At 38.9% G+C, this 27,565-nt stretch overlaps 2 protein-coding genes across 7 annotated transcripts in view; both read left to right on the top strand.

Annotated features, from left to right (window-relative positions):
- The window catches only part of LOC103705736 (probable cyclic nucleotide-gated ion channel 6), a 30,971-nt gene extending 29,585 nt beyond the window's left edge, over nt 1-1,386 (top strand). For all 4 annotated transcript variants that reach the window (XM_008789577.3, XM_008789575.3, XM_008789578.3 and 1 more), the window contains 2 exons: nt 89-325; nt 455-1,386. In XM_008789577.3, the coding sequence (XP_008787799.1) occupies nt 89-325; nt 455-1,132 (915 nt within the window). In that variant the 3' untranslated portion in view covers nt 1,133-1,386. The remainder of the gene's footprint in view (nt 1-88; nt 326-454) is intronic.
- A 4,867-nt stretch (nt 1,387-6,253) lies between these two features.
- On the top strand, nt 6,254-26,677 carry LOC103705734 (protein ETHYLENE-INSENSITIVE 2). 3 transcript variants are annotated; one of them, XM_008789574.4, is made up of 8 exons: nt 6,254-6,453; nt 7,090-8,026; nt 8,816-8,902; nt 9,550-9,660; nt 9,753-9,965; nt 11,050-11,232; nt 21,732-24,389; nt 25,912-26,677. In XM_008789574.4, exons 2-8 carry the CDS (start codon nt 7,793-7,795, stop codon nt 26,254-26,256), a joined length of 3,831 nt encoding a protein of 1,276 aa, XP_008787796.1. In that variant the 5' UTR covers nt 6,254-6,453; nt 7,090-7,792; the 3' UTR covers nt 26,257-26,677. The 3 variants fall into 3 exon arrangements, with proteins under 3 accessions (XP_008787796.1, XP_038970462.1, XP_038970463.1); XM_039114534.1 differs by having other exon boundaries at nt 9,747-9,965; XM_039114535.1 differs by lacking the exon at nt 6,254-6,453 and adding an exon at nt 6,540-6,739 and having other exon boundaries at nt 9,747-9,965.
- Nucleotides 26,678-27,565: the final 888 nt, after the last annotated feature.

Raw genomic sequence — 27,565 nt, 5'->3', positions numbered from 1 at the left:
AAAACATGGTCTGTCAACTTCTTTTAGTACAACAGACATTCTCTGCCCTTTCTCTTCTTCTTCTGATCATCTCTGCACTTCATTTCAGACTTATCTCCAGTCTCTGACGTTACGGCTTGAAGAGATGAGAGTCAAAAGGCGTGACTCAGAGCAATGGATGCATCACCGCTTGCTGCCACATGATCTTAGGGAGCGTGTTAGACGATATGATCAATATAAATGGTTGGAGACACAAGGGGTGGATGAAGAAAGCTTGGTTCAGAGCCTGCCCAAGGACCTTAGGAGGGACATTAAGCGCCATCTTTGTTTAGCTTTAGTGAAAAGAGTAAGCGATACTTTTTCTTGTTATTCTATCCTTCAGCTAAGTGATAATATAAATTCCTCTCTCTAATTTTCTTTTGCTGCTAACTTCTTTAAAGGTCTATAACCTCGGGTCCTTTGTCCTGGTTGGTAGGTCCCTCTGTTTGAGAACATGGATGAGAGGTTGCTGGATGCAATTTGCGGACGGCTGAAACCAAGCCTGTATACAGAAAATACTTATATTGTAAGGGAAGGTGAACCTGTGGATGAGATGCTTTTCATCATTCGCGGCCGCTTGGAGAGCGTTACTACTGATGGTGGAAGAAGTGGCTTTTTCAATCGAGGTTTGCTGAAAGAAGCGGATTTCTGCGGTGAGGAATTGTTAACCTGGGCTCTGGATCCCAAATCTGGCTCCAATCTCCCATCTTCCACCAGGACTGTAAAAGCTTTGACAGAAGTGGAAGCTTTTGCTTTAGTTGCTGATGAATTAAAGTTTGTGGCTAGCCAGTTCAGACGGCTTCACAGCAGACAGGTTCAACACACATTTCGCTTCTATTCGCAACAGTGGAGGACATGGGCAGCCTGCTTTATCCAAGCAGCATGGCGACGCTACTCAAAGAGGAAGATGGCAGAACTCCGACGTAAGGAAGAAATGGCAGGAGTAGGTGATCAGATGACTGGTAGTTCTAGCCTTGGAGCAACCCTCTATGCATCTCGATTCGCAGCCAATGCTCTTCGCGGAGTTCATAGACTCCGGAGCAAGAGTGTAAGAGAATTGGTGAAATTACAAAAGCCTCCTGAACCTGACTTTGCAGTAGATGACGCCGAGTAACCCAATTTTCGGCAGCCTATATTTGTTTTTTGTCAGTATTGATAACGCCCTTCTTTCAGTAGATTCCCATCAATGTATAAAAGCTGGAGGATGGTTCTTCAACGGTGATAACCAAGCAATTTGTAGTGTTTCTAACGTTGTTACCTTTTATTCTGTACTTTTTCGGACAGACACCAGTATGTTAGATATAATCCACTTCTGAATGCTTGAAAAGTGTGGGAAGGAAATGAAAAATTGTGAAATTTTGTGGCGCATCGCAAAGCCCACTCGTTCTTCCCTTCTCCATTTCCTAGGGTTTTACATTGTGGTGACTGCTACCTGTTTAGGCCTATCCTTTGTCTACTGAATTAGTATTATCACATGAATTGAAAAAAAAAATGGGGGGAGAGGTGGAGAGAGAGAGAGAGAGAGAGAGAGAGAGAGAGTTGGTAATGGTGGTGAATACTGAGGTGGTAATGTGGTCATGTTTGTTTTTAGTTGTCAATTCCTAGAAATTTAAAAATATTTTTTAAACAATTAAAAATATATGGGCTATCAAATGCCATTTCTGTCTCGATTTCTATGTCATATCTATTGAGATTTTTAAAAACAAGCTCTAAATTATATCTGCTGAGAGATTAATGAAAAAGATTGGGATTCTTGGTAGAGGAACAATACGTGGAGTTCCACATCTCCACGTCTTTTTTCGGTTTACGTTGCTCTCTAAGCGTATGTAAAATGTGGTCCCATATCGGCTAGATCCGTCCGTAACTCCCGGCTTTTTATCTTTCAATGCATGTCGCTTTCTCTGCTCCTTTGATCTAGACGTTCAGAAACGTGAAGCCATGAAGCGGTACCGTCAAGCTCTCATCTTTCTTGGCTATATGTGCATTGGTCTCTTTCACCAATTATTATCTAATTATCTCTCTCTAAACTCATCTTCATCTTCTTTATCAATCTCCTGGTCAATTAATGCACGTTCTTGGGTATTTGTTGGCTACATAAATGGGAATAAAGAGAAGTAATGCCATTACAAAAAGCTGAGAATCATAACTCGTCCCTAAATGACAATGATATAAGATCCATTAATATGTATAATGGTAGAAATAATACATCCATCAATTATACAGCTGACTATTATTAATTAAATGAAACATATTAACCTATAAATAAATGTCATCCATTGGCTCATGAAAAAGAGAAGTTGTTCATCCATGAATCGCAACAATGGAACTCAACTTCAATTTTATGATTAAACAAAATAATTTATATAATAAAGTTCAAGGATATATTAGCTATTTTCAGGAGGGCAGACCAAAATAGGAGTACTAAAAGCACTGATACGCACCATGCATGAGATAAATTATAATAAAAAATATATTTTGAACAATAACATATATTTACTTCAACAATCAAATAAAATTTTGAACAAATGTTTACATGTATCATGGGTGGTAATATGTCTCTTGCTTGCCCCCTTCATAGTCCCTGATAACATAATGGTAGTTTACAAGAAGATAGCTTGCACCATCCAGCTCGACATGGTTAAAAAGTTTTTTTTTTCAAAAAAAAAGCATAGGCTATAATTTATCATGTCAATTTTTTAACAAGATATTACTGAAGGAAGCATCCGTTCTAAAGTATAATAGCTCATATAGTTAACACGTTAATTTAATTGAATTTTAGGTCATGAAATGTGATGCTCTTTTGGCCTAGGTATATATCTTTTACTAAAATTTTAAGAACATTTTCCATCCTACAGTTATTAGTGTTTGATTAACATCTTGGGAAAAACAAGTATATTAAATTTTGATCTTTATATTTAAGTAATATCTCAAGTAGATTTATATAAGTTTATCCAGTTATAGCATCATTCTAGTGAAGCATACTATAATAATTAATGATGCCTAACTAGTGCAATTGATAGAGTCTATCATGGTTGGTGTCAAGGATAGTTCTTACTTGTTCAACCAGGATTATCTCGTCCTAGCTAGAAATCAAAAAGATAACAGTAATATTATATGATAATAGTAACATTTAATTTTGTTTTACATATATTATTGATAATATAGCATATAGAAATACTAATATTATATTAAATGTAATACACAAGGAGATTAGATTAGGGCTTTATCAAGTTTAGCAAAAATTAAATTGGAGACAAATCCCTAAACAAGCCCATCCCACATACATGAGGAATAGGTTATTTGTAGACCATCAATCAGGATAAGCTGGTTTAGTTATTCTATGCCTAACAATCATGAGCTGTTTATCTAGCTACTTTCTTTATTTTGTTCTTTCTATTTTTATTAAAAAATAAGAAAATGTGTTCTTAAGAAAATGTTCCAGGGATAAACTTGGTCATTTGTCTTCACATACCTTTTTCTTCATTAAGTACATATGATACATCTAGATCCTACATGCCCATTTCAACTTGCCAAGTCAAACACCTTATGACTCGTCTCACCTTCAAATCTTATCATGTCGGCATAAATCCATGGAGATCTCCACACAAAAACCAATGGGATGTCGCAATCTTCTTTAATGAAAGCTCGCTAGATCGATGGTGCCATTCGAGAGCCCTATTGCTCTTGGATGCTTACATGGATCGAGCAAGTTGACATGGCCAAGGGACAAAAGGAAAATGGATGTGATTTACCTATGGATTGGATTGAAATTTGGTCTGATGACCATCACCTCCAAATGCATGGTTTAGCACGAGTTCCCTTTCTTTTTCACTGAAAAAAGAGGATAGCGAGAGGAGGGATCTCCTAATGAAGAGATAGGGTGAACTTTGAACATGCCCAGAGCCACCAAAGTTGGCAAAATCTAGTTAGAATCTTTTTCATGTTGGCTGGAGACATAAAAATTCAAGGCTTAAGTTGCAGCTTGCCAAATTACATATATACATAGTTTTATGGATTTGGGGTGGCATGTTAGTTTGCGTATGGTATCGAGCATCAAGATAACTACTTATCTCAAGAACCAAGAAGCGTGGTCGATGCTTCTTCAAGACATGGAACCATTGACTGCCTTTTTTTTAAAGTAATTGGTGGCTAGAATGTTGTTCATGATTAAATATTAGAGTTCAATGCACTGCTGACTAGCACATGCTGATCTTGGGATACCTTAAGGTTTCAAAAATATGATGTTCTTTATTCCTTTCTTTCCTTTTCTTTTAAGGTAGCTGATAATATAGTTTGTCCTAGTGTAGGAGCCCCTTTGATACTATTACCTATCAATTTAATACAAAACATTTATTACAAATCTACCATGTATTTGGTCCAATTGGAGAGATGGAAGACTTTTCATAATCCATTTAATCGAATCTCGCACAATTCGAGTCGGATTCCTCTTCTAGTTCAAACAAGATTCAGCTTTCTCAAAATAGATATGACTTGTGTACAAATTAGGTCATGAATATTTTATTTTGGTATGTTCCATCCAATACTATACCTATATTTAGTAATTTTAATCTAGCTTAGCATGATTATAACAAGATAAATCAAGCTTATCTCCAGGGTGGTATTATGTAGGTGGGGTTTGACTACTTCCCAATTTGAACTTATACCTTCTATTTTTTTTTTTCCATCCGTTGATATTTTTTTTTTAGGTTTCACTAGTATAAGTTGGTGGTATAGAGCATCTTTCATTTGTCTTTTATTTAAGCATGAGATTGGCCTTGTAGATGATAAGCAATGACGGTATGCATAAAGATGAACCTGCCTCACTCTTCTTAAGGTTAATAAACTAACCTAAATTTGCTCTTGCAAAACCTAAATCTAGATTTACCTCTAGAGGGGGAACCCTTCATGACACAAAGTATAAGCAAAGACTCGGACTACACTCAGACAAGTGTTAATGCCAAGTCATGTCTAGCCCCTAATTCTCTTTCTAATTTTTCTTCACGGTAGAAGCCAACCATAAAATAACCGATTCCCATAGACATCATGTTAGTGTTTATCTTACTACCGACAACTAATGCTATTGGTGATAAGCACACAATAAATAGCATCTACACACATGTATATAAACTATCTTCATAGCAGATGCACATCCAAGATAAATGAAACATGTATCCACGTTCAACGAAAATGTCATTTCGAAATAATTCATAATATTATCTAGTACCATTAAAAAAATAAAATTCAAACAACGACCATGCATATGGCATGAAAGGATTGGTGCGATAGCCATAGATAAAGACGGTGCATTAGAAGGCAAAATTATACTGTAATGCACCAATTTAACATGAGGCTTACAATGGTAGAGCTATTTTTTAATCTTAGAATTGATTGCTGAAGCATTGTTCTGAAATAATATCTACCTTTAGTCAAATTACTTCTTGACCCACTAGAAAATAAACAAAGAAATAATCTTTTATTTTATTTTTTTATTTAGTTATCTAACTTTCAGTGCAGCTAATTGGAAGACAGGTAGAATGGTTAGCAGGTTGATAGAATGGCAGCATCCAGTCCACAAACCCTATCACGGGATACATCATACGTTAACCTCAACCACACCCACATGTCCCCATTATTTTACTACCCAATTATAGACTTAAACAAAGAGAACCCCACCCGGCCCAAACTACTCACCAAAGCTTTCCCAACCCTACGTGGATCCATGTGAGCGGTCCAGCTTCTCTCAACTCCACGGCGGGCTGGGAAGGTGTGGGTGATGGTTTTGCGCTGTTAGGAATTCATCGGGAACAAGTGATGGGGACGGGGTTGGGGGGGAAGAGTCCGGTGACTTAAACAAAGAGAACCCCACCCGGCCCAAACTATTCACCAAACGATTTATCAACCCTACGTGGATCCAATGTGAACGGTCCAGCTTCTCTCAACTCCACGGCGGCTGGGAACGTGTGGGTGATGGTTTTGCGCTGTTAGGAACTCATGGGGAACAAGTGATGGGGACGGGGTTGGGGGGAAGAGTCCGGTGTCAGTCTGCCGCAGAAAACCAGGCGTGTATCGATGCATCACTGGATTACAGATGGCAACTCAGATCATGAGCCGTCTGTTGGGCAACGAGTGGTCCTTCTTGGGCTTAGGAGGGCCGCGTCGCTCCTGTAATAGTGAGCCAAGAATCTTCCCGAAAAAATAAAAATATAACTAAAAAATATATAAAAAAAAGTGGGAAGGAGGAGAAGCCATCCAGTTGCTGGTCCTCTCTCCTTTTGAAGCTCCTCCTCTGCTTCTCTTCTTCCTCTTCTCGGAAAAACTCTTTTTGGAGGGTGGCAGTGGACGCCGCCGGCGGTGGCGGCGGTGGAGATTTCCGGTGATCTCTCTCTTTTTCTGTCTACGGTGGTCGATTAGTTCCGGTGGTGGGGCAGACTCAAGGTACACTTTGCAATCGCATATACTTTTTGTCTTTATTCTAGATAGTGTTTGGATTTGATCTGTGAGGCTTGAAACTGTGAAAATCTTGTTCACCGGTTGGGGGGAGTTTTATGGCCCGTAGGAGAAGAGAGTATGGTTTGACCGTGGTCGTAGGAGTGTTTATTTCTCCTGCTTCTATTCTTCTCTTCTTTCTTTGCCTTGCTTTTAAATGACTGATCAATACTTGCTTGGTTGGGATTTTGGAAAACTTGAAGAGCTGGAAGTGGATTGGGACTTAGATTGGTTGGTTCGTGTTTCTAGCTTTTCTTTTTCCTTGGATGTTGATTGTTGTGATTTGCAAGTCAAAATAAAGATTTTAAAGTATGTTTGTGATAGATTTGGTCTTCTATTTTGCCTCTTCTTCTCCTTGTTCAGATCAGTGGATGGAGTACTGTGGAGATTCTCTTTTTTCAGTGTGTTCTTAATAGATTAAATAAAAAGAAGGCAATTTTGAAGTGGCCAAGATTCCGAATTTGGAGCAATTGAATAGCTTCTTTAAATCGAGTTTCTGAAATTATTTATCGTGGAATTTTTGCTCATTCTGTCGCTTAATATTATTTATTGATTGCCAGTTTCTGGTCGTTGATTTTACTGCAGGTGGATTAAATTAGGCAGAGATACTTGGAGCATCCTTGACTTTGGAGACGATCCCCACAGGGTACACAAGCTAACTTTAGGGAGAAAACCACAGGATTCCGTGATTCGTTGTGGTAAAAGTTTTTGGATGACTCGAGGACTTGCTTCCATTCTGTTGCAACTTTACTGATAGAAGAAGCTTGGGATCTTCCTCAGCCAAGTTCCAGTAGTTTAATTGGTAGGATCTTGCCTGATTGAGGTCCCGTAAGGAAACAGCATTAAGGTGTGTGTGCCTCATAAATTCAGCCTTCGAGATGGTTGTCATTTCTGGGGAGGTTTTGAAGATATAACTTTACCTTTCTGTGGAAAGCTTACTTAGCTAACGTGCATCCAAACAGAATTTCGAGCATGACGAGCTGCTAGTATGTAGTTTCATAACTTAAGTATAGGAGATTATGTGATTTGGCATTGCTCATGGTCATGCTTTCTGTTTCCCACTTGTCTCAGAAGATAGTGGATGGCTGACTCTGGAAGTTCTCTTTTGGTAAACTATTCATAAGAGGAAATGTTATTTAGATTCACCTTAATCTGAAAAACAGATAATTTATCATTAATATCTTTGTTGGAGGCTGTGCTACTTTTTTCAAATTGATACTTTGGTGGAAGTATCTTTGTTGCTCAGTGTAGTGGATGATAGTGTTATCCTGACAGTGATTGCCAAGCCATGGAAAATATGGCGCCAGGGGGCGCAGTACCTCATTTTTTCCCTTCTCTTGGACCTGCACTTATGATTTCTATGGGATACATCGACCTTGGAAAATGGGTGGCGGCTGTGGAGGGCGGGGCCCGATTTGGATACGATCTCATATTACTTGTCCTCTTTTTCAATTTTACTGCCATTTTGTGCCAGTACCTTGCAACTTGCATTGGTATGATCACTGGAAAGAATCTGGCAGAGGTAATAAATTTTCTTTTTTTTACTCCAAAATATAGTAATGTCTTGTTTGCTGAAACTTGTTCTGCCACAAACTAAATGTGCTGCTCTCTCAATGATCGTTACTTTTGGTGCTAAAATGCTTCCTGTTGTGGTATTACAGTGGTATTATAAATTAGTAGCCTAAAAAAATGCACCATATTGTGAGAAACCATTCCTTCACAACACATACACAAAAGGAGGAAAGTGGCAAAGAATATAAAAAGAGATTGCTTGAGAGGAATTCCCCATTCCCACTAATGAAGAATCTGGCACTTAAATGTAGATGGCACTCTTACCTGATTTAACCTGAATACAAATTATCCCATAAAAGAGTACATTGACTTTGCAGGGCTTCCTTTTTTAGCATGCAGCAAGTATTGTTAATGGCTTGAGGCAAAAATTCAAATCTTGGGGATCGATACTGTATTGAAGGCTGCTCAGTGTGATGCAGTCCTTGTTTCAGGGGCAGTACACCTCAATATACCTTGGTGCAAAATGAGTGGAAAAAGAAGAAAAAGTGTACCTAGTTGTACAGGGTCGTGTGCCTTGATATGGTCTCATATGGCACGGTATGGGCTGGTGTATGCGCTGGCCCTATCATGCCAGATTATGGCCAGTGTGTGGCAGTACACATGAGATTTTAGTCCTTGTTTCTTAGCAATCGAAATTCATGAGCTAATATTCCTGTCATGTGGCTGCATTATCTTGTGACTCCTCTTTATTACTTGAATGTGCTAAAATCTGTTCTCTTTCCATGTTTGTTGTGCGAAGATTTGCAGAGAGGAGTATTGCAGGCCAGCATGCATAACACTTGGACTCCAAGCAGAGTTGTCCATGATTACTTCAGACCTGACTATGGTATTTGATACATTTCATTAAATGGTCATGCACCTGCTTTATTTATGCTTTTCTTAAAGGCATTTTTTTTGCTTTTTGGTTTTCAATAATAGTGGAACTGGAAGGCCAACGAAGGTGTCATTGGCATCACTTATATTTTTCTGTTTTCAGAAATAAAAATTTTGCTTCTTTTTAGATTTTTTTTTAAATATAAACATGTCTGTTATAGTAATTATTTTTAAAAATATAAACATGGTGGTGGTGGTGGTGAAGGTCGTGTGGTGGCGACGGCAGCGGTTGTATGGCAGAGATGGTAAAAATGATGGTGACGACATTGTTGTGGAGGCGATCGAGGTGGTGCTGGTGAAGGTGATGGCGGAGGTGGTGGTAGTGGTGTCGGTGGTAGTAGTAAAAAATGAGGTTCTTATTTTTGAAAATGTTAAAAGTAAGAATTTCTTATTTTCAGGTTTACTAGAAATGATAATGACGACTTTCGAAAAATAGAAAATAGAAACAAGAACACCAAACATGTTTTGTCTTTGGTTTCTGTATTTTTGTTTTTAAAAAGAGAAAACAAGACATAATAGTGCTACCAAGCAAGCCCTAAGTTTCACAATTTTTTTTTTTAGATGATGAGGTTTGGGTTACCTTTTTGTTTAATATTGCAGATTTTGGGCGTTGCATATGGACTCAATCTTCTGCTTGGGGTTGACCTGTTCACATGTATCTGTTTTGCTACAATTGGTGCTGTTTTACTTCCCTTTTTTGTCACTGTTTTGGTAGGATTTCTACTTGCATTCCTTTTACATTAATCTTTCAACAGCATCAAAATGCAAAAAGTTTAATACCTGCGATGGTCCTTGAGATGCAGGACAACCGAATAGCAGAAACATTATATGTAATCATAGCAGGCCTTGCTTTGCTGCTCTATGTGCTTGGTGTATTAATTAGTCAACCAGAAATTCCTCTTGCGATGAATGTGATTTTTCCTAAGTTGAGCGGTGAGAGTGCATACTCACTCATGGCTCTTCTTGGTGCAAATGTAATGGCGCACAATTTTTACATACACTCTTCAATTGTACAGGTGAATTTTAAGAGCTGACTTACTGTCTTTTTTTTAAAACTTTGATTAACTTGCAAATGGAACTCATTAAACTCTATTATCTTTTGAATATCTACAAAATTTGTTGGTGACTATTCTTTGGTTCTAATTTACCATGCTACATACGCTCAATTTTACATTACTCCTTTCTGTCACAGCATGTTCCTGAAATGGACTTCGATCTACTTAATTGGTCAGATTAGTTGCTCAGATACTGTATGAATAAGAGTACTATTTAAAGTTTTTTCTCCCTTGAAAGTATAAAAGATCAATTGGTTAGAATTTTCATCCTGGAAAATGTTTCAGCACAACCTAGGTCAAAACATATTGTGTGTTATTTTGTTATGAATTGTTTTGGCTACAATGTCTCATACAAGAAAATAAACACCAAATCTCATTTATTTTGTATTGGAGGTTATTAGATTAACAATCAGAGATTAAAAGGAAAACAAGCTCGCTCAAACTAACTCAAAACCCTAAGGGTAGTCATACACATGCAATCACTTTTTTATCACCAAATCTGCATCTCAGATTCCATTCTTATGTTCATTTCTCGGAGAAGGAGAAACGGCCTGGGTGGGGGGGTCTGGCCTTCTCCCAGTTGCTCTTTATGGTTTTTGCAAGTTAGTATTCTATGCAAGTCATTATTTGACAGCATTCAGACAAACTTTGCTGCCAGTAAACTGTTGACTGCATTATGATCTTCCAACACACATAAGAAACATGAGTGATATCTTATGTGAGTTGAGTATATCAGTTTGTTTACATATTTCTTAACATATATGCAGCTGTTCAATATTGTTTAGCTTTCATATTTATTATCCATAAGACCACAATTGTACATGTTAGAGCAGTCCCAGAACTTACACATTAAATCTTGATCTCTATCCTGAAGTTATATACCTTCTTTTTTGTCTGGTTTTTGGTTTTTGAAAATGATTCAGTTCACAGGTTGATTTAATCTTTATTGTGCACTTTGTTCTCATGCCAACTTCTTCTCATTTTCTGCTCAAAGATTTTGCTTCAAATATTGATAATTATTTAATTGCAATTCATCCTTGTGCAGCGGCAGAGAAGACTCCCAAATGTGTCTATGAATGCTTTGTTTCATGACCATCTTTTTGCCATTCTGTTCATTTTTACTGGCATTTTTCTGGTGAACTACATGCTGATGAACTCAGCAGCTGTGGTGTTCAGCAATGCAGACATTGTGCTTAACTTCCAAGATGTTTCTTTGCTTATGGACCAGGTGCATGTTCCTTCCTTGCTGTTAGCTTCTTGTAGCTAAATATGCATGATACAACCAGGGGCGGCTCAATACATTTGGAGGCCTAAGGCGGTTCCAATGAATGAGGCCTCTTTTTTTTTAATAATAAAATTTTTTAATATGTAATTTAAAAAATAATAATATGAAAATAGGTAGCTATCAAGTACACTATTCCAACAAAGATACATGAATCTAGACAAGAAGCCTCTTCAGTTTAATATAATTTTTGAATGGAGGCACAGAAATATAATTGCTCTAAAAGAAGGGCCATGAAACTGATTAAATAACTGGGATAATGCTTGGCAATACTGTTTACCATGTCAAGCAAGAGCAAAATAGGGAAGGTCATCCCATGGCACTTCATGGCCAAGGTAAAGAAAAGGAAAGGAACCTCTCTATAAGAGAAAGTAGGGGCATTATGGGAAATTCACTCCATCTAATTAATAAAAGTCCCATCCCACCATCTCCCCCTTCAAGTGAGTACCCAAGCAGCAACTGCAACATCACGGCACAGCAGCCATTCAACCCCCTTCCTCCTTTTCTCTCTCTACCACCCAAGAGGGGAGAAGAAACCGAGAGGAGAAAATTAAAAGAATCTCCAGATTCTCCACCCTCCAAGAAGTCCATCTCCAATCCCCCTATCTTTCTTCCTGATGGCCCAGCTGGATTGGGAGTAATGTGAGGGAAGGAAAACCAAGACCAAAACCAAAAAAGAGAAGGGATGAAAGATAAGAGTGGCTTCAAGCGTGTATCAAGCCAACCAAATCCCTCCTCTCTCTCTCTCTCTCTCCCCCTCCCTCTCCACCCAAAACAAAACTACTGTCCCCAACTTCCCAAATTGCCCCTCTGCAGGCCAGGAAACTCTCCAGCTCCCTTCCATCAAGGGGGAAGACTCGTAGCCAGCTCCTGTTCCTGTTTTTATATGGGGCCTTTGCTTCCTTTTAGTCACGCCTCCCGGAGGCCTTCCATTGGCCTGAGGCGCCTCGGTCGCCTAACGCTTGGGCTAGCCTTGGTTACAACAACTAATTTGCCACTAAACATCTTGTGATTTTTTTAAACTGAAACCAAAAAACTGAACTAGTTATATACAAGATTATATTTTTGCAATTCCTTTTCTTGGCGGCTTCTATTCACAGGTTTGAGCTTTGCTTCAATATCAGCACCCTTGCTTTACATTTAATAGTGATTGTGAGTTTACTTGCTCTCTGATTACTGCTGGTTTGATATATATTTGTTGGTTTTGTTGTAATATATGTATGGTCAACTTGCAACTGATAGGGCCGTCTCAGCTAGACAGGGTTGCAATTGGGCAGGCTTGGTTGGGGCTTTTTGCTGCATGGGCCCAGCCTAGAGATGATATTTCGGGTTTTGGGTTGGGCTGGGTCCAAAGGAGATATTTTGCGCATTGGACTAGGTTTGAGCCCGAAATTTTTTTTTCAGGTTTCGACCGAACCTAACTCGATCCCAAAGCCGACCTCCGTCTAAAACTTGGATGGGCTCAACCCGACCAAGTCCAATTGGGCCGAAAGGCTCTGCCCATCCCAAATCCCGTATCCTAATCCTCTTAAGAAAAAGAAACAAGGGGCCTAGCTGCACCACTATCTACTACCTCCTCGCTACGCTGTGCAAAATGAGAGAGAGAGAGATGGAGAGAAGAGAGGGAGAGAGAGGGAAGAGGAGAGGGAAATGAGGAGAGATTGAGAATGAGAAATCGAGAGAGAGCAGGGGAGGAGAGAGAGATTGAGAGAGAAATCTGGAGAGAGCAAGGGAGGAGAGAGTTTGGGAGAGAGACATTGGGAGGGCACTATGGAGTGGCTGAGAGAGGAGAGATTAGGATGTGAGTGAGGGGGAGGTGTTGTTAGGGGGAGAGATAGGAGGGAAATAGAGAGAGAGAGAGAGGGAGAGTGGCAAAGTAAGTGGGGCTTGGGTGTGTGGGGGTTATTAGTCTTGGGACTGGCTAGGCGAGGCCGGGCTCTAGTTGTGCTTCAATTTGAGCTCGGGTTGGGCCGAAAATTATTTTGGGCTCTATGACCCAAATTTGACCTCGAGCGGGTCCGGTTCAACAAACCTTGGGCTAAGTTTCAATTCTACAGCTAGAAGAATGGTTTCAAGCCCACACCTATTGATAAAGTTCAAATGGACTGTTGCTTGGCCACTAGTTTTGATCCTTGGCAACAAGGTCCGCCGAATTGGTACCTAAATCCATATCGATTAGTTGCCGGTATGATACTTGGTACACCTTGGAATTGAAATTTGTGTATAGAAATTTGATTGGATTGTTGTCTAATTTGTGGTTATAACCTTGTTTTGATGTATTTTTATTGTGAAGTGAAATTGGTGTAAACCATCTAGTGTACTTAAGTAAAAACATATACAAACAACAAATTGAATCGATCTTAATGTATTTCAAGTATAGAATACATACTGATGTCTAAAATCTGGTGGAGTGTCGATGCAAGTCATAGATGTTGGGATCATAATAGCATTTTGGAGGAGCTTCACACCAATTCTCCAAGAGGTTAATGTTGCGATAGGCCTCCATGATCCTTTCATAGTCCATTGAATAGCTACTGTGGGAGGAGTCATTCGTATGACATGAAGAAGAGTTGGCCATCCGAAGATGTCAATAGCAAAATTTGATCCGAAAGATAGGCGAGGCTGTGAAGGATAGTAACCGCTCGAGTACGATCCCTCAAATGATCCATGTGCATGGAAGTCATAGGCTACCGATGTAGAATAGGGTCTGATATACAACTCGGAACCAGATACGTCTAGGAATCCTACTCTACATGCAATGTCATCTGTTGTCGCTGCAACATCATCTCTCGAACGACCACAAGGATCCTTTCTCTTGTATGTAGTGGTATCTTCGTGGGCCATACTAGATTATACATCGTGGTCCCTATCCTGTGTGGTATGAGTAAACTGAGATTCATCGGTTAATTGAAAACCATCTTAAGGCCATGAATCACAAGCTATGGTGCCCTGTGCCTCGCACTTTTCTGGCCACCTGATGCATCATCGCTTGAATTGTTGCAACAATCCAGGACCTCACCCAAAAAGGCTACCTAAAAGGTATTATTTAGGTTTCTTGGCCTATATAAGTACCAATATTTGCCTAGTGCATAGTCGAAATAGGCCAAACACACGCTCGCATGGTCCTCACATATTTTTTCTGTTTAAGCCCCGACATTCATGCTGGGCTAAGGATCCAAATCCATTTAAATCCAATCACAAATACTATGATCAGCTTGTAGTCAATCCTAATGGACCTATTCTATAGTGCCCCCTAGTCCACATAGGTCATAGGCTAGGTCTACTCTAAATCATTTACAACGACCCAGGACCTCACACAAAAAAGCTAGCCATAAGGTATTATTTTGGTTGCTTGGCCTTGTACAAGTATCCAAGATCTACCTAGTGTATAGCTGGTGTGGGAGTAAACACGCCCGCATGATCCCCACAATTGTCATCGCTGGTATCACATGATGTTTTGTGCAACCGATCATCAAATAGCTCCCTGGTCTCCAATTCAAAGAGAATGGATTCTTTGAGTCTCTTCAAAGAAGATGCCATGCCTTTCCTTTACCGTTGTTGCTGGCTTGAACAACTCCCTTCTTGCCTATACTCTATTGGGAGGATTGACTATGCGTTCCACCCTGAGTAGATTGGTTACCATGATGGCCTCTCTTCAGCATCTCTTAATCAAAGTGCTGGGAGGATGTCTTCGACATGAAACTGTGCGACGATCAGCTCCGACCCGACCATTATGGTTGATCGGTTGGAACTGAGTGTGAAATATGTCAGTCTACCCATTGCTATGCATCCACCCTAGCCTCTGACTGCGAAAGTGGCTAGTTGAGAAGATGATTTTGGCTCATCCAGCTTTGGCTCTTGCTGCTTTGTCGTTGTGAAGTGGATCGTTGTATTTCAGCATGGCTTCCTATTCAATGCACTTAAGCCGCAGACAGATTATACTGGACATATATAAGTTCATTCAGTCACATAAGTCAGTTTCTCTTTTTACTGTGAATGATGGCGAAGGTAGACCAGTTGCACTCGCAGCCACTGGAAGAGACCGTTTGTGAGAGGATCCAGAGTGCTAGCCATCTTAGGTTCTTGGATGACAGGCCGAAGTGGATCCACCATTCAGCTGCAAAAGCATTTAAAAGAACTAAATATGAGACACTACTAAATGCTAATTGTATAATATCCAATAGTTTTGGTCCATATCTTAAAATATCCAGACTTATTATCTGTTTGTTTGCTACAGCTGGCTCGTCTCCGAAGTCGCTCGAGCCCTTTCTAAACATTTTGAGTTGTGGAAAAGATATATATTATATGGCGTGAATTTTTTACATGATACGACAAAGTTGACAAAGTTAACTCACCTCTTCCAAATATAGAGCAGCGACTTTCGAATCAGACTCCATATTATAAATAACATTGTGCAGGATAGCTAGAAACTCTTCATCCATACCTATCCTAGGGATAGTGTACTGGGACTTGGGTTTAGATAGTAGGCTGTTAATACAGTTTGCTATTGATTTAGTATAACAGTTGTACTTAAAACACACAACATTACATGACCAACAGATATATGAGTGACGTTACTTGCTAGATGCAACTTCCTACCTATCTGACAATTCTACCTTCAGTTGATGATGTCAATATGCTCCTGCACATGTTTGAGGTCTTGGCTCTCTAATCTAGGCCTTGGTAGCCATCATCATGTGGTAGAGGAAGCCCATCTAGGGGTCTCCTTCGCTATCTACTACCCTCAGGACTCCATATAATGGCTTGATAGCCTTCACAATCTTGTCGATCTACTGCCCAAACTGTTGGCTCATCACCAAGCCCTCCACATGACTCCCCTTAGTGCTGACTGGGACATACTTGCTCTTTTACCATTCGACATTAACGAACATATGATGTAGACCTGCTTTCTTCTCAATGAGTTTATTGAGTGCAATGTAGTTATTATATTTGATTAGTTATCATTTTCTGTATTTGTCTTTATTTTCTGATTATTTTCAGTTTCAGTAGGTTAGTTTGGATTCTAGGGCTGAGTTTAGAAGATCTCAATGCTTATCTAGGAACCTAATGGTTGTACTGCATTACTGTTAACGGCACTGTTTATGCTATAGTAATCATGAACATTGACTGTGCCTTAGGGGCAGTTTTGGAATTTTAGAGTAGAGTTGAATTTGGGTTTCTGTTTTGTTATAAAAGGGGCTCTTAGGGTTTTATGTAATCAGACTTTCTGCGGATTATGGATGAAATAATTGAGTATTTTGTTTTCTTTACTATTGTGGTGTTATTCCACAACGGAAGTGTGAGGCCTTCAAACCCTAGGTGTGATTCCTTAGTCCTAGAGAGAGATCTTCACTGCTTAAATCAATCTTTCAACAGCCCTTTAAATCCTTTTGTTTCCTTATCTAGATTTTTGCCTACTAGTTAAACCCTAGTTTCATTATCTCTAGGTTAGTTGCCACATCCATCTAAAACTTCGACTTTTATGGTTCAGATTATTTAAATTCGATTTGCAACTGAAATTGTAGCAACTTTTCGGTTTTAATTGTATCCTAAACCCTTTTAGATCACCTTCCCTCAGCTATCCTAAATCAATTTGGTATCAGAGGCTAGGTTTCCCACCATGTAGACTTATCAGGGACAATCCTGGTATCAAAGTGCAAAGGGGTCTTTTGACACCAGAACAGTGTGACGACTTGTTGATTAACATACATGATAAACCTGACGCAATGGTGGAAATTTCTACTGGCTTTTAATTACTATTGTGCTATACAAAATTGTGAGCGGACTGGATTACAAAATTTCCAAGTTGGGAGATTGTTAGGACTACATCAGGGGAAAGTTTTAGAGCACTAACAGCACCATATAAGAGGCAAAGTATCACATTATCAACAGCTCAAGGACTTCATATAGAAGTCAACAATAAGAAGAAGACAGCACCAATTTCAGTATGCTACAGATTTTTTCAGTGTAAAAATCAGATTAAGGACAACAAAAGAGAGCATTTTGGTTCAGGAAGTGAAAGAAGAGTCAAAGGAGGAGATGCTTCTACTTCGCATAGAAATTCATGTTGCATTGAAGATGACCATGGTAGGGAATATCATGATTCTAAACTTCTTATTGAAGATCGAACAGCCATGTTTGACACATCGCCAAACTCATTGATGATAAAGGAAATTTTCACTCAAGAGGATACTTGTGAAAATTATGATCATAAATTTGCTGATGTTGGGGATAAAGAATTGTTTGCAAGTACAACAGTTAAGGAGCTTGCTGAAGTTCTAATGAATGCAAAATCTTCCAACATGCAATTATCAGTTAATTTGTCACTTCTGGCTTCTTTCAGCTGGGAGACATACATTCTACTACATCTATCTTCAAAAAAAATCACAAGATGCCTGGAGTCTAAGTGTTAAAAATTATTTCATACATCCTCTGATAGGCATCCATCGCCAGTTATCACTGCAACGAGGAATCAATCAGAGCAGCTTTATATTTGACTTAAAAGAGCTCAAGGCAAGTTCCTACATAGCAGAAGCAACTGATGGAGATCCAAGTTTGTGTCATGGTGCATCATAGGGCTGCTGCTTAGAGATTTATTAGATTTAATTTTGTTATCATTTTATGTATTTTTATTTTATTTTCTGGTTATTTTCATTATTACTAGGTTATTTAGATTCTAGGGCTGAGATTAAACGATCTCAACGCTTATAGGGGCAGATTACTGTTCATTGCACCTATTTGTTGGAACATGTTACTGTTCATGGCCCTGTTCACACTACAGTTACTGGGAACAGCAAGCATGCCTTATAGGGACAGATTTGGGATTTCAAGATAGAGTTGAATTAGGGTTTTTGTTTTGTTATAGAAGGGACTCTTAGGGTTTGATGTATTCAAACTTGCTGGAGATTCTGAATGAAATAATGGAGCGTGTAGTTTTCTTTACTCTTATGCTGTGATTTTGCAATGGAGGTGTGAGGCCTTCAAACTGTAGGGGTGATTCATCGGTCCTGGAGCATATTTGGTATTATAGTTTGTATTTACTTTATTTCTTTTGGTAATAATCTGTGTTTTGCTTTACTTTTTCTTTATTTCTTTGCATCTATTTTTCCCCTTGTTTTCTTCCTTGTATTGATTCTCTTTTTTTCTTGATATCTGAACATCCTGTTGTCCTGCTATAAACCTCACTGCTCAGATCAATCTTTCAATAACCCTTTAAATCCTTTTGTTTCGTTATTTAGATTTCTACCAACTAGTTAAACCCTAGTTTTACAATCTCTAGGTTCATTGGCACATCCATCATCAGATGTGACTCGAGATTTGTGTGCCTAGTGGTATAAATTCCAAAATTTATAGTTCAGATTTAGAACTCAGATATGTAATTAAAATTCCAACACCTTGTAGATTTCAATCCTATGCTAAAGCCTTCTAGGTCCCCTACCCTCGATGTCCTACATCACCTAAGATCTTAGAATCGGTGCTTTGGTAGGCAATGAAAACTCATAGGATGCATTGTAACAATGTGTGAAAAGTTGCTCAGTGTATTGTAGATCAAAGGAAAATTCAAGTTAAATCCAATTGATCCAAAAGCAATTGATATGGAAGCAAAGGAGGGTTTAATGTGTTAGATCTTAAGAAAGGTCTAGCCAGATGTGGGCATATTCATTTGAGCAAATACCTACAGAATGTTATGTGTTTCAAAAGTGGTCAACAATGCGAAAATACTACCATGAGAAAAATAACCAAAAATTAAATACCTATGCAGTTTAATGCAAGAAAGAGGCCAAGGCAAAGAGGAGGATTTAAGAGACCCATACCCAAAATATGCAGACATCTCAAAATGATAAAAAAAAGAAGGTTGTTGGAATGAAAGTTATTATTTTTGCTATGAAATTAGTTTGTTAAGATGATAAAGATTGGTGATTGAAATAGTTTGAAATAATTTGAAATTAAATGCCTTAAATGGGTTGTTTTCACAAGCCATCATCTATATAATCCTACATTAGTTATGCACAAGGGAGTCTTGGGTACTTAAATAACGCCACAACCAAGGTTCGTCGTACCGGTATCGGACCCCGTACCGGTGCTGCACTAGCCTAGGCGTACCAAGTGTCGATACGATACGGTATGCGGTACGCCAGGTATACCGACACTGGCGTACCGGTACCCCCTGGTATCGGTACAATACGCTCGATATCGACTGGTACCGACTGGTACTACATACCCATAACTTCTAGCTTGTCTATTTAGTTGAGGTCTTGGATCATTAGAAATGGTGTCAAAGCTAACCTGGCCTGCAACCCATATGGACTCGGGGACATTGCATCAAAGGTCATTTTAGGGCGGACCATGAGCCGATCATGGTGTTTCTTTTCTAATTGGATCCTTTCAGGCAAGGTTGTTGGGACTTGTGTGAATGTGTGTTTAATCCCACATCATACACTGGAAAGATCTAGGGTACTTATGTAGGGCCAAGGATCTTAAATTATTACTTCCGGCAAGCTTTTTGGGTGAGGTCCTAGGTTGTTACACTAAACCTAGACTAGTTGTAATTAAGGTTCGCCAACTTGTATCAGGTGTCATATCGGTCGGTCACCCACTGGTGTCAGTATGGCATCGGTTCTGTACCATACTGACACTCCATATGGTTGCCTGATCGGTACATCATTTTTGCTATTTTTTCTTTTGTTATTTTTTCAATCTTTCTTCTTTCCAATTATTATTTTGATCGTCGTGGTTGTTTATTTTATAATTTTGACATTGTTTGATGTTTTTTTGGTCATGACATGGACTTGAAATGCAGTTGAAGTATAAATAAGTGATTATACATAATATAATAAATAGAGTCGATTTAATAGATTTAAAGTACGAAATATGTACTAACATCAGAAATTTTATGGAGTATCTATATCCCTCATAGATGTTGAGATCATGATCACAGCCTGGGCCTGGGATATTACTCAAAGCTTCCAAGTAAGCTACTCTATATTCGTGCATCCCATAATACATGCTTGTTGGATGGTCACCCTAATACTGATCCTCTATCTGATACTGAACCGATGATCTGAAGATTGCGGCAATGAAATCTGATGCATAAGTTGTCTAAGGATGTGGAGGATAGCACCCATTCGAATATGATGCCTTAAATGGAGGATATCCATGCAGGTCAAAGTCTAGTTATATGGAATACGATCCGATATATAACTCAGATCCTGATATGTCTAGAGACCCTACTCCATGTGCAAGGTCATCTACAGTAGCAATATCATATAGAGAACAACCTCGAGGGGCCCGTCTCCTGTATGCAATGATATCTGTTTGTAAGCTGAAGTCAGGAAACTTGAAGATGACAATTAGATCTGTCATTAGGAATAGACTACATATGCATGCTTTATTATGAAGTGTGATTAACCCAAGATGATGACTGATAGCGTTCATGTTGACATGTTGAGAAACTTGAGGTGCAATTACTAAAGGATTGTTGATAATGGAATGAACGACTATTGGAGGAAAAAACCAGGTTTGTGCAAATAAAGTCTGTGACCCTTTTATATAACATGTTATTGTGGTACATAGTTTAACAGTGTGTCAATTACATACAGTTATATCATATATGTGACAACATCTCAGCAGTTTCTTCACATCTAGCAGATGTAATATGGTTATGGGTTGTAGAAGTTCATTTGTGACCTAAGAAAGTATATACACTTTGTGTTAGAAAGTGACAGGTATTTGTGTTGTACTTCATAATTTCCTTTCATCGTTTTTTAGGAATTCCAAAGTCTCTACCTTTTGGTTCATTTTGAATTCCAACTTGGCCATTATCACATATCAGATCCTATTCCTCAGTTGTCACAGGGATAAGAGCGGGATATGGCTTAGGTTTGAAGGGTTGGTAAATTAGGTCTTACTGGCTTATGGAGGAAATATTTATTATCAAGTTATGCTCAGTAAAGAGGTAACCGATGTTAGCAGGGGTTCAGTACATTCTGCTGAGTGACTAAGCACGGCAAATAATAAGCGAGGAGCCTGAAATGTCAGATCTGCAGTTCTTAGAACATCAAGCTTCAATATAATTTCGGGTTCTACAAAAAGAAAGTTTATGATGATACTGAGTTGCGTTTTTGCTAAATTAAGTTGTAGTTGATATTCAGTTCCTTCTTTGTTATGTAGTCTGTTTGGGCTAATGGACTTGCTAGGCATGTTAGGACTGTTGCTTTGATATATGTATTCACAAGATTATGACAACCGAATCCTGTTCAGTTAGCATCTTCTCCTTTTCTTTGCTATCTTTCTTTCCTGCTTCACAGAGCAGGTTTTTTATGATTCTGGTAGGTTGAATCATTTGACATAGTTGGACTTTAAAATTGGTATTCATAACAAATATTTCAGCAGAACTATGTGTTAACTGACTCATTGCATCTATATATTTTGATTCTATCTTGCAGATATTTAGGACTCCTATAGCACCAATGGCATTTTTTCTGGTCCTTCTCTTCTCTAGTCAGGTCACAACTTTAACAAGGAATATCGGTGGGCAAGTGGTATTGCAACATTTTTTTGGCATAAACCTACCTCTGCCAGTTCATCACCTGTTAGTTAAGGCTCTCACTATCATCCCTGCTCTCTATTGTGCAAAGAGTGCAGGTACTGAAGGAATGTATCAATTGTTTATTTTCTGTCAAGTTATACAGGCTATGCTTCTTCCATCTTCTGTGATTCCTCTTTTCCGGGTTGCATCATCAAGATTAATAATGGGAGCTTTCAAACTCTCTTGGTATCTTGAAATCCTGGCTTTGGTTACATTTTTTGGGATGCTTGCTTCAAATGTTATTTTTGTCATAGAAATGTTATTTGGAAATAGCAGCTGGATCAATAACATGAGGGGAAGTACAGGAAGCAGTGTGTTAGCCCCTTATACTGCTCTTCTACTCATTTGTTGTACTTCCATTATTTTTACACTATATCTGGCTGTTACACCGCTAAAATCTGCGAGTGATGGGCCAGAGGCACAGATATGGACCTTGCATTCTCAGAAAGATAAGTTGGAGCTTCCCAAGGGCAGAGAGGAAAACGATCTAGATAACATTACATTTGATGAAGATCAGGGGTCTGCAGTAGAACCTGTCTTGGAGAGTTCCCTGGAGAGTGTTCCTGATAAATCAGTTCTAGAATTCAATTTTGAAATGTCTGAGACAGCTATTGATTCTGACCATGATACTCATCAGTCTTCTTATGGTCCAGACATTAGTTCTACTTGTACTTCCCCATCACATCATCCTGAAGAATTGAAGTCTGCAGTTGAACCTGACTTACTGGAAATCACAGATAGAGTTTCTGCTAGTGGCTTGCCAAATGCAGGTATTGTGCAGAGAATTGAGTCCAAGGATCCAGTAGGAAAGGATGTGGGATTGGAAACAGATGTTCACATGGATAAAGATAATGGAGGAGGTGCTTTGGAGGCTGAAGAGTCCCTTAGAGGAACTTTGCCAACTTCAACCTCTGATGGTCCTGGATCCTTTAGTAGTGTCATGGAAAAAGGTTATGATGGAGGTAATGGCAGTGGAAGCTTATCAAAATTGTCTGGATTGGGTCGCTCAGCACGACGTCAATTAGCAGCAATTTTGGATGAGTTTTGGGGTAATCTGTTTGATTTTTACGGGAAGTTAACGCAAGAAGCGAGTACGAAAAAGCTGGATATTTTGCTGGGATTAGATTTGAAAGTAGTTGGTTCTGTCAAAATGAATAACTCAGGAGCAGAATTGTCCAAGAATTTCTTTACAGATGCAGATAGAGGAGCAGTTTTCTCGGCAATCTCAAGGGACTATAGCTCTCCCAAACAGAAGAAAAAATCAAGTATGGAGTTACCCTTTGGGCTTCAAATGGGATCCCCATCTTGGTCTCAAAATATGCAAGTGTTGAACACAACTAGGCAAAACTCAGGCAGCAACCTACTTGATCCCAGTGAAAAGCTCTGTTCTAGTTGGCACTTGCCTCAGTATTCTGATAATTGGGATTATCAGCCGGCTACAATACATGGTTATCAGATAGCATCCTATCTGAAAGGGATTGGTTCAGGCAGAACTCCCTATTCCTCAAGCATTTCACTAGAGCCAACACCAACTCCGAGGTCGGCTGCATCCTTTATTCCAAATTTCAGAGATTCAGTTATGTATACTCAAGGGCAAAATGGACTTGGTTCAATGGGAACATCTGGTCTGCAAAGCCCAACAGCATCTCGAATTGGCAGATTGCAGGTGGAAAGGCCTTACTATGACCCTTCCCTGGTGGAAAGCAGTGAAAGATTTGGCTCTTCAGCCTCCACAAAGAAATACCATAGTTCACCTGACATTTCTGCACTCATTGCTGCTAGCAGGAATTCCTTGTTGAACGAGGGAAAATGGGGTGGTCCTATTGCCCCTCATCCATTCCTGGGTAGGATGACATCTGAGAAATCTCAATATTTGAACTGTGACTCCAGAGCTGGAGTTCCACTGCCATTTGATGAGCTTTCTCCTCCCAAGCTCTATGGAGATGTGTTCTCTTCACAGCCAAATTTGAATCCAGAAACAAAATCTCTTTGGTCTAGACAACCATTTGAACAATTGTTTGGTATGGTAAGCACAGATCAGAATAGAGGGGATGGAGGAATTGCTCACAGATCCAGCATAGTTCCCAACAAAGACCTTTTCTCTTACGCTGAATCAGAAAGCAACCTACTTCAATCTCTTCAATACTGTATTAGGAAGCTCTTAAAATTGGAAGGATCAGATTGGCTGTTTAGACAAAATGGTGGGTCTGATGAGGAGCTAATCGATCGAGTTGCTGCAACTGAGAAATTTCTACATGATAATGACAGGAATCAGGTATACATGAGTGACCATCATCTGTCTGCTGATCAAAGGTCGAGTGCAGTCCAGAGGAGTGAAGTGGCAAATACCCCTCACATTTTGTCATTGCCCAATTGTGGAAATAGTTGCATATGGCGACCAGCCCTGGTTGTGAGTTTTGGTGTGTGGTGCATCCACCGGATATTAGAACTATCACTCGTGGAGAGTCGGCCGGAGCTATGGGGAAAATATACTTATGTTCTCAATCGCCTTCAGGTAAAACCCTCGAAGCGATTACTTGCGATATTTGTTTTCTTATGAACAGTGACGTGGACCATAAGTGTAATTCTGAATGTGAACTCAGCGTAATGGCTGATTTGATGTGTATGCATTGAAGCTTGAATGCCTGTGGAGAAGGATTTGTAGCTATTGGTTACAAATATTTTCTTCACGTGTTTTACTGGTAATTTTCCTTTACATAAGTGATGGGAGTAAAAGAAGAGTTTTTTTTTACGAGCATATCTAGTTTATTTATTCTGGCAGCAATGGAATCACTCTGGCTTCTGTGCAAGCATAGGGTTACACAGAAGCTTGATGCAATTTTTCCATCTTTGAGTTTTTCTACAAATCATGAGAAGTTTGTGTGAGCATTTAGATTCATTCAAACTCCTTGGTGCTGACAATGGTGTTACAATACAATCTGATCTTCTGAATGAAGTGGCCGCTTTACATGTCATCTCATTGTATTTTTCTGTGCAAAATACATGAGCAGTAGCATGAAAGCACATAATCACTCTCAAACATGAGTAACTTGATTGCGCTTCTGTTTGACTTGCTTATTATGATTCTTTGGATGAGGTTATTGTATCTCTTTGATTTAAGTCATGTTGATTTCTCTTCCTTTATGTAGTTTGGCTTTGCTTTCTTATGCCGTACTTACAGGGGCTTCGATAGCTAGACTTCCTACACCACTGCTTGTTGACCTTTAATTTTGTTGCATATCTTCTAGTGATGAAACATTAGAAGAGCTGTAAGAGTTGCACAGATTAAAGTGATGGAAAATCAATTAAGATGGTATGGCCATGTACATCGCAGATTTGGGGAGGCTCTGGTAAGGAGAGGTACTCTGGTTTGTATTGAAGGTGATAAAAAAGGAGGGGAAGTTAAAAGGTAATGTGGATGGAGGTTGTAGGGAAGGATATAGAGAAACTTGGAATAACATTAATAGTGGCCCTAACTAGGAATACTTGGCAAACGAGGATCTGTAAAGCCAAGCCCAATAGTTGGGAAAGGGTCAATGATTATGATTTATCCTTATAATTTTGTGGTGAAGTCTACCTAGGAAACGAAAGTCAATGCAATTGCATTGTATGCTCGCCACTTTGATGGGGTTAACATTGGTAAATAAAACCATCTGAATGCAAAAAAAAAGGGAACGATCCCACCTCCCAGAAGTTGCAGTTATTTGGGTTTTATTCTAATTTCTAACCAATGGCAAGGGGTACATTAGCGTTCCTTCTTTGTTTGTGAATCTTTTTGACATGTCCACTCAGGCAAAAGCCCATCAAATTGGGGTGTAGATTGTTAATTAAAGGAGTGCCTTTTGCGTTTTTGACCTTCTAAATTCTGCTTGTGATGTTTCGGTCTAATTGAATGCTTTTCCATTGTATAACTTCCTATTACACTTTCACTATCTGTTTCGGTTGTTGTAGTATCCAATAATATTCCTTTTTCTCTGCTTTACTTTAGCAGTCTCTATACATTGATATTTCTTTTTTTATTTTCTAAATCAATTCAGGGAATTCTTGATCCTGCATTTTCCAAGCCACGGCGTCCGATTAGTGGCTGCTTATGTCTTGAAAGACCAGCAAAATACATGAAGAGCTTCAACCAGTCGCAGCAGAATGGGCTGTTATGTACCATTGAAAAACCGGTCAATGAATCCTTCACAACAGCAAGTATGATCCTTGAGATCATCAAGGATGTTGAGATTGCAATCTCTGGCCGCAAGGGCCGGACTGGCACTGCAGCAGGTGATGTTGCATTTCCAAAAGGAAAAGAGAACCTAGCATCTGTATTAAAGCGCTATAAGCGTCGGCTCTCAAACAAGTTTCCTGGGAACCATGAAGGTACTTCATCCTGAAGGATCCCTTCACCTGCCACTTCCTTGGTTTTATAGCATGCAGAATGTCATGCAGAATGTTTCTTTTGCTACATGCATCCTGGGTTTTTCATTGAAAAACATTTTGAGGTTCAAGGATCATTGATCTATCTCTTCCAAGTTTCAACTAAATGTATGTTGTATAAAAGTTACAGAACAGTAATTGCAGCAGAAAGAAGGTCAAGGAAATATAGGAACTACTTGTTATATTTTTTTTTCTTGTGACTTTCTTTTTTCAGATTTTTTTGATTTACCATTTGCTTGGAAAGAAACGGGCCTTTTCATGATAAGGTAATGCAGTTTTGTTTTCTTCTTGTTATATTATGTAACATCCTTGCAGTTACTCTTGGGGACACCCAGACCTTTTTACATTTCAATGGAAGCAAGATATATTTCTACTGCACTTGATTGATAATTTGTTTTCTTTTTATATGGCACTCTCGTATAGTAATCTTGGTATCATGATAGTATCCTGGATGACCACCCAATGTTCTTTGAGTTACTAAAATGTCTACAAATGTCTGTTTTTTTCTTTTCTGGACAGTTTTCTTTTAGTAGTCCTTGAATTTTGCAAATTATTCACGGATAATATTGCATAATTGACATATTGGCTGTTATGTTGATTTTATTCTTTTGTCTTGGTCAATGTCTCTCCAAGTTTTTATCATACACCTGATTGAATATCTGTAACTTAGTTTATGTTATCATATTTTATTTATCATTCTTAACCCAATTCGTCCTCTCTTTTGCTGACTTTCATTTCCCATATTCTGCAGTTTCCATTCGCCTATTAGTCCCAGTGCTGAACTTACTATATACTGAATGCTTTGTTCCTCATTAGACTAATTTTTTTTGTGGGCTAGATAGAGTGGTCGCTGAGATAATGAAAGTGTGACATGATCTCCTATGGAAATGGACAATAAGGTGCTGTTCTATGAGCATAATTCATGGGGTTGGTTGGTCTTTCCGCTAGTGAATGTCAGTGCATGTTCTAAAAATTAAAATGCCCTAATGGTGTACCAATGTATGCTAAGACATGGAGATAATGTTGTTTATTTTTGGTAGGATCAAATTTCTTGCATGTTCTCTAGTGTATTTTAACACTGTGTACTTGCCTATTTAAGCAGATGAGCTAATCGGAGAGAAGGAAGTAATTTCCTCAACTTGAATCTTATAAGAAGATTTTGGAAAAGTAGAAAAATTGGAAAAAGTAGGGTTTAGTTTTCTTTCATTAATGAATAATAAACTGAGATATAATCTTTATTTATGCTAATGAAGTTCTCCTTCCGAA

The sequence above is a fragment of the Phoenix dactylifera genome, chromosome 16, assembly GCF_009389715.1.
Source record: "Phoenix dactylifera cultivar Barhee BC4 chromosome 16, palm_55x_up_171113_PBpolish2nd_filt_p, whole genome shotgun sequence".
Lineage (NCBI taxonomy): Eukaryota > Viridiplantae > Streptophyta > Magnoliopsida > Arecales > Arecaceae > Phoenix > Phoenix dactylifera.
The sequence above is the reverse complement of the archived record's forward strand: the minus strand, read 5'-3'. Positions and strand labels throughout refer to the sequence as shown.